We start from the raw sequence: 6,937 nt of genomic DNA, 5'->3' as shown, positions 1-6,937 counted from the left end.
GCACCCCTCCTCGGACTACACCCCTCCAGCACGCAGGCCCTGGAGGGTCGTGCCCCTGGTAAGGCAGGGCTCGGTGTGTGTAGGAAGAGGGGGTTGGATGGTGGGGGCGATTACGCCCCTGTATTGGTACCATCTAACTCTAACCCTCCACTAGAGTCCTAACTAGAAAAACCGGAGTCCGGAGCAAAGGCCCCGATCGCGCCTGGGGGTCGGGGTTGTTTTTCGGGAGGTTTGTCTATGTAAAACCAGGTTGGGAATCGGGGCTGGGAAACGCGTCCGGCTCTCCAGGCCGGAGAACGGGACCCTTGAACGGGACCCTTGAACGGGACCCTTGAACGGGACCCTTGAACGGGACCCTTGAACGGGCCCCGATAACGGGGAGGGGGGGGCGGGTTAGTTCGACATCGGGGGTGGGTCTTGGGTCCTCCGGATGTTACATAGCTAAAGTCGTCAATTAGGGAGGACCACCCCTTCCGCCCCGGCGGCCATATTTAGGGAGGAGGGTTAGCCCAAATTCGCTCATTTGCTATCGGATCATTGCCGAGAGATGACTGGAGCGAAATACAAAAGCACCTGCCCTGTGTGCAGGTATGCTGGATACAGGCTGAGGGAGCACTTGGACAACGTTCACCACGTCCGGAATGGGAAGGAGCGCAAACTCCTGCTAGCCTTTGCTAGCGGTCGTTTTTCGGTGAACGGGATGGCGTGCTGCATCGACGGCTGTCAGTACCACGGGCCCCGGGTCGCTGAACACCTCCAGAACGCCCATCGAGACCTGAGCAGGCGGAGGAAGGCCCGGATGCTCAAGCGGCTTCAGTGGCGCCGGTTCGTGGAGCAGGTACGTCGCCTCAGGGCTTCCAACCCCACACCACCGCTCGCGACCGAGCTGGATCTGAGTGACGAAGGGGAGGAGAGCGGGCCACGCTGCGAGGGGCGCGGTCAGCCTACCTCCTCCGCACACCCAGACCACACGGCCGCGGCGGTGGACGTGGGGCGCAGGGCGGACACGGAAGTCCGAAGGGAAGGCGTGCCTGGCACTACACCGGCGTCACCTGGGCCGAGCATCGCGGGACGGACACCTATCCCGCTTCCCTGGCGACCTGCACCAGCAGCCCCTCCAACGCTGCTGGTCATGCCTTGGCGGGCGACGGCGGACAAAGCGCAGGGCTCCTCTACGCAGCCCGGGACCGACGGCCGGCCACGACGGGCAGCTCCGGGTGGAAGCTGTCCGCCGGGACGACCGAACGGGCACCGCGACCGCGGCGGCCTCCCTGCGCCTCCCCCCCGACACATCGAGGCCCAGGGCTCCTCTCCGCCGAGCGACAGAGACGCGCCAAGCTGGAGGGCAGCTGCGGGTGGCAGCTGTCCCCCGAGACAGGACGCGCCTCCACAGAACGGCGACGGCCTCCCTGCGCCGGCCGGTTTCATCGAGGCTCTGCGCACGGCACCCAGCTGGCCTGCCGTGCCCGAGGACGACCCCCCCTCGTCACCCACTTGGTCGCTTCCGTGTGGTCAACCGAACCGGACCATCACCATCAGCAGCAGCAGCAGCGACAGTTCTCCGGAGAGGTCGCTGCCAGACGGTCAACCAACGGGAGCGGCTGCGGCGGATTTGAGGGAGGAGACGCACCGGACAGCCGACAGACCGGTGGGTGGAACGTCCGTTACCTTACCGGAGACGATCGGGTGCTACCTGGACGAGTACGCAGAGTTCATCATGTCTGTCGGACTCTCCAGAAAGCATAAAGAGAACACGGTTTCAAAGGTTGGCCGTGTGCAGGCTTTCCTGACACACATGGCGGGCGGCAAGACTGAATTGAGCTCATGGCTCTTTCTCCACGACCCGGTGCGGGCCGTGGAGTGGCCATGCAGATTGCTGCGGGAGGGTAGAGCCATCACCACGGTTAAGGTGTACCTGACAAACACGAGTCAGTTTGTCACGTACTTCACCGAGACCCCGCCCGCAGATTCGGCCCTGGGAGCGACCCAGCTCATCGCGCTCTCCAGAGCCATTAGGGCCGCAACACACAAGATTTCTGCCGGGGTAGTCCTGCGTCAACTGCATGTTAAGCACCAGAAGGTAACCCGCGCTGTAACACCGGGGGTTCTCCGCAGATGTGTGTCTGCGACGAAGGAGCTCATACCAGGGCTATTGCGATCGCTTTCCGAGAAGAGCTGCGACGCTACTCAACGACATCTGTTTATCGGGGCCTTCTCCCTCTTGATTACGTGTCTCTACGGCCACAGAGCCGGCGTCATGACACATCTCAAGGTGGAGGAGATGGATGAGGCGAAGCGGGAGTTCAATCCGGGTGACCCTGGATATGTGCTCAACGTGAGTGTATCACACACACACACCCGGTCAAAGTTTGCGTTCCCTTACCGGATCTCTCCCTCTCCTCTCTTGCAGATACAACACCACAAAACCAACCGTGCCTTCGGGCACGCGCAGGTTTTTCTCACAGCGGAGGAATTCGGGTGGCTGGAGGCCTGGATGCAGATACGAGCCAGGCTCCAGCCGACATGCGACCTGGTGTTCTTCAACACCAACGGACGGATGATTGAGAAGCTGAACAAGTTCACCAGATCTGCTTGGCGGGAGCTGGGGATGCCAGGCAGCCCGTCCCTAACAGACCTGAGAACCGCCGTTGCAACGATGGTGAGTGGATCAACATTCAAAACCACCATGATCCATCACCTGGAAACCTAACCCTTCTCCTGCACTCCCCCCCCCCAGGCCAGAGACAGTCAGACCAGCGAGGTGAGGAAGGAGATGGCCAGGCTGATGTGTCACGACACATCCACCGCAGACAGATTCTACGCCCTCCATATGAACGCCAGGCAGCTGGCAGCACTGAGGCAAAAGTTTGACAGAGCCAGGGAATGCCCACAGTGAAACACGGCCACAATAAAAACGTTAAACCTGGCTGAACTCTCTCCCTTCTTTGCCGCATTACATGTTCGCACCACAGACCCCCAGGGGTCCCTCAGACTAGCACGCCACCGGGTCCCATCCTCGAACCCCCCCCGCCCCGCTCCAGAGAAGGGGGCGGAGGGATCTAGGTGGCCCGGTGGCATGGCGCACAGAGAAGCAGCGAGAGGGCCAAGTAAACGCTTCGTTCTGTGGGGGGGGTATGCGACCGGCTTCCGGGCATACTCCGGCTGCTGCCTCGCTCCTGTTACACACTGCTGCTTCACTGTCCGCGCTCCTTCAGGCCTTCCTTGGATGAATTGACAAAACCGGATAGGATAACCGGTTCTCCACGGAGCTCCAGACCTACACCTGCGCGCGTCTAGAGTCGAGCCCGCAAGGCTGGAGGAACCCTCCACCGAAGCGCCGGTTGCCAGAGCATCCGGGGCCGGCGGGAGCCCTCCATGGCAGGCCACAAGTGCTTGATCGGTCGGATGGTGTGTGTAAATGTGTGTGGGGAGACATCCGCCGGAGCTCCAGACCTCCGAGCGGGTCACCTAGGCGGGGTCAGCCCGCTGTCGGTGCTCCGTCTTCGGCCTGGGTCCAGAGAGACTCCCCGCTCCCCCGGGGCTCCACGGAGCTCCAGCCCGACCGGGAGGACCCCAGGACCCATCAGAGGGACCGTGGGGACTCACCTGCCGAAAAGGAACCCGCTGCGTGAAAGCCCCGGTTCTCCAGGACAAGGTGCGACTTTTTGCCGAAAAAGCGCTTAAAAACGGCCGAAAATGGGAGAAAAGAGGGCTGACACCCCCTTGGATGGACTCCCAAGGCATCAAGGATCACGAAAATATGTCTGAGTGTTGAAACACTTTGAAAATTTGCGAACAGGGCCCTCTCTTTTGACTCTCTCCTGATATCGTTCCGGCAGTGATTTTCATTGTAAGGTCCCTAAATCCCTCGGCATTACTACTTTTTCAAAAGCCCATATCTCCCTCATTTTTAAAGATAGAAGCATGCGGACTTCACCAGGCTGTTCCCGGGACTCTGGAGATTCGAACCATACCCGGTTTTACCGGATAAAATGCATTTTTGACCGATTTCGCATCACATGTGTTGCTCATTTCCAGATCTCACCCTCAGGTAGAGCTCCAGGCCCGCACACACATGCAGGGGGCCGTGCATGGAGCTCCAGGACCGCACACACATGCAGGGGGCCGTGCATGGAGCTCCAGGCCCGCACACACATGCAGGGGGCCGTGCATGGAGCTCCAGGACCGCACACACATGCAGGGGGCCGTGCATGGAGCTCCAGGCCCGCACACACATGCAGGGGGCCGTGCATGGAGCTCCAGGCCCGCACACACATGCAGGGGGCCGTGCATGGAGCTCCAGGCCCGCACACACATGCAGGGGGCCGTGCATGGAGCTCCAGGCCCGCACACACATCCAGGGGGCCGTGCATGGAGCTCCAGGCCCGCACACACATCCAGGGGGCCGTGCATGGAGCTCCAGGACCGCACACACATGCAGGGGGCCGTGCATGGAGCTCCAGGACCGCACACACATGCAGGGGGCCGTGCATGGAGCTCCAGGCCCGCACACACATGCAGGGGGCCGTGCATGGAGCTCCAGGCCCGCACACACATGCAGGGGGCCGTGCATGGAGCTCCAGGCCCGCACACACATGCAGGGGGCCGTGCATGGAGCTCCAGGCCCGCACACACATGCAGGGGGCCGTGCATGGAGCTCCAGGCCCGCACACACATGCAGGGGGCCGTGCATGGAGCTCCAGGCCCGCACACACATGCAGGGGGCCGTGCATGGAGCTCCAGGACCGCACACACATGCAGGGGACAGGGCATGGAGCTCCAGGCAGAGGACCAGGCATGGAGCTGCAGGCCCTGACCTCCAGGCAGAGGACCAGGCATGGAGCTGCAGGCCCTGACCTCCAGGCAGAGAACCAGGCATGGAGCTGCAGGCCCTGACCTCCAGGCAGAGGACCAGGCCTGGAGCTGCAGGCCTTGACCTCCAGGAAGAGAACCAGGCCTGGAGCTGCAGGCCCTGACCTCCAGGCAGAGAACCAGGCCTGGAGCTAAAGGCCTTGACCTCCAGGCAGAGAACCAGGCCTGGAGCTGCAGGCCCTGACCTCCAGGAAGAGAACCAGGCCTGGAGCTAAAGGCCTTGACCTCCAGGAAGAGAACCAGGCCTGGAGCTGCAGGCCCTGACCTCCAGGCAGAGAACCAGGCCTGGAGCTAAAGGCCTTGACCTCCAGGAAGAGAACCAGGCCTGGAGCTGCAGGCCCTGACCTCCAGGCAGAGAACCAGGCCTGGAGCTGCAGGCCTTGACCTCCAGGAAGAGAACCAGGCCTGGAGCTGCAGGCCCTGACCTCCAGGCAGAGAACCAGGCCTGGAGCTAAAGGCCTTGACCTCCAGGCAGAGAACCAGGCCTGGAGCTGCAGGCCCTGACCTCCAGGAAGAGAACCAGGCCTGGAGCTAAAGGCCCTGACCTCCAGGCAGAGAACCAGGCCTGGAGCTGCAGGCCTTGACCTCCAGGAAGAGAACCAGGCCTGGAGCTAAAGGCCTTGACCTCCAGGAAGAGAACCAGGCCTGGAGCTAAAGGCCTTGACCTCCAGGCAGAGAACCAGGCCTGGAGCTGCAGGCCCTGACCTCCAGGAAGAGAACCAGGCCTGGAGCTAAAGGCCTTGACCTCCAGGAAGAGAACCAGGCCTGGAGCTAAAGGCCTTGACCTCCAGGCAGAGAACCAGGCCTGGAGCTGCAGGCCCTGACCTCCAGGCAGAGAACCAGGCCTGGAGCTGCAGGCCTTGACCTCCAGGCAGAGAACCAGGCCTGGAGCTAAAGGCCTTGACCTCCAGGCAGAGAACCAGGCCTGGAGCTAAAGGCCTTGACCTCCAGGCAGAGAACCAGGCCTGGAGCTGCAGGCCTTGACCTCCAGGCAGAGAACCAGGCCTGGAGCTGCAGGCCTTGACCTCCAGGCAGAGAACCAGGCCTGGAGCTGCAGGCCCTGACCTCCAGGCAGAGAACCAGGCCTGGAGCTGCAGGCCTTGACCTCCAGGAAGAGAACCAGGCCTGGAGCTAAAGGCCTTGACCTCCAGGAAGAGAACCAGGCCTGGAGCTAAAGGCCTTGACCTCCAGGAAGAGAACCAGGCCTGGAGCTAAAGGCCTTGACCTCCAGGCAGAGAACCAGGCCTGGAGCTGCAGGCCCTGACCTCCAGGAAGAGAACCAGGCCTGGAGCTAAAGGCCTTGACCTCCAGGAAGAGAACCAGGCCTGGAGCTAAAGGCCTTGACCTCCAGGCAGAGAACCAGGCCTGGAGCTAAAGGCCTTGACCTCCAGGCAGAGAACCAGGCCTGGAGCTGCAGGCCCTGACCTCCAGGCAGAGAACCAGGCCTGGAGCTGCAGGCCTTGACCTCCAGGCAGAGAACCAGGCCTGGAGCTGCAGGCCCTGACCTCCAGGCAGAGAACCAGGCCTGGAGCTAAAGGCCTTGACCTCCAGGAAGAGAACCAGGCCTGGAGCTGCAGGCCTTGACCTCCAGGAAGAGAACCAGGCCTGGAGCTAAAGGCCTTGACCTCCAGGAAGAGAACCAGGCCTGGAGCTAAAGGCCTTGACCTCCAGGCAGAGAACCAGGCCTGGAGCTGCAGGCCCTGACCTCCAGGCAGAGAACCAGGCCTGGAGCTAAAGGCCTTGACCTCCAGGAAGAGAACCAGGCCTGGAGCTAAAGGCCTTGACCTCCAGGAAGAGAACCAGGCATGGAGCTGCAGGCCCTGACCTCCAGGCAGAGAACCAGGCCTGGAGCTGCAGGCCCTGACCTCCAGGCAGAGGACCAGGCATGGAGCTGCAGGCCCTGACCTCCAGGCAGAGGACCAGGCATGGAGCTGCAGGCCCTGACCTCCAGGAAGAGAACCAGGCATGGAGCTGCAGGCCCTGACCTCCAGGCAGAGAACCAGGCCTGGAGCTGCAGGCCCTGACCTCCAGGCAGAGGACCAGGCATGGAGCTGCAGGCCCTGAC

At 62.3% G+C, this 6,937-nt stretch overlaps 1 protein-coding gene across 1 annotated transcript; it reads left to right on the top strand.

Annotated features, from left to right (window-relative positions):
- Nucleotides 1-547: 547 nt before the first annotated feature.
- On the top strand, nt 548-2,896 carry LOC148152411 (uncharacterized). Its single transcript, XM_088003611.1, has 3 exons — nt 548-2,335; nt 2,411-2,659; nt 2,738-2,896. Exons 1-3 carry the CDS (start codon nt 548-550, stop codon nt 2,894-2,896), a joined length of 2,196 nt encoding a protein of 731 aa, XP_087859737.1.
- The last annotated feature ends 4,041 nt before the right edge of the window (nt 2,897-6,937 follow it).

Source organism: Poecilia mexicana, unplaced genomic scaffold (genome assembly GCF_051168715.1).
Source record: "Poecilia mexicana isolate PSO_F unplaced genomic scaffold, ASM5116871v1 ptg000075c_RagTag, whole genome shotgun sequence".
Lineage (NCBI taxonomy): Eukaryota > Metazoa > Chordata > Actinopteri > Cyprinodontiformes > Poeciliidae > Poecilia > Poecilia mexicana.
This window is presented reverse-complemented; position numbering and strand designations above follow the sequence as displayed.

What these genes read in the sequence shown, in the direction of transcription:
- LOC148152411 (XM_088003611.1), top strand. Translation starts at nt 548, where the DNA reads ATGACTGGAGCGAAATACAAAAGCACCTGCCCTGTGTGCAGGTATGCT. An exon ending in ACCCTGGATATGTGCTCAAC is followed by an intron (nt 2,336 to 2,410) that starts GTGAGTGTATCA and finishes CCTCTCTTGCAG; the next exon opens with ATACAACACCACAAAACCAA. An exon ending in GAACCGCCGTTGCAACGATG is followed by an intron (nt 2,660 to 2,737) that starts GTGAGTGGATCA and finishes CCCCCCCCCCAG; the next exon opens with GCCAGAGACAGTCAGACCAG.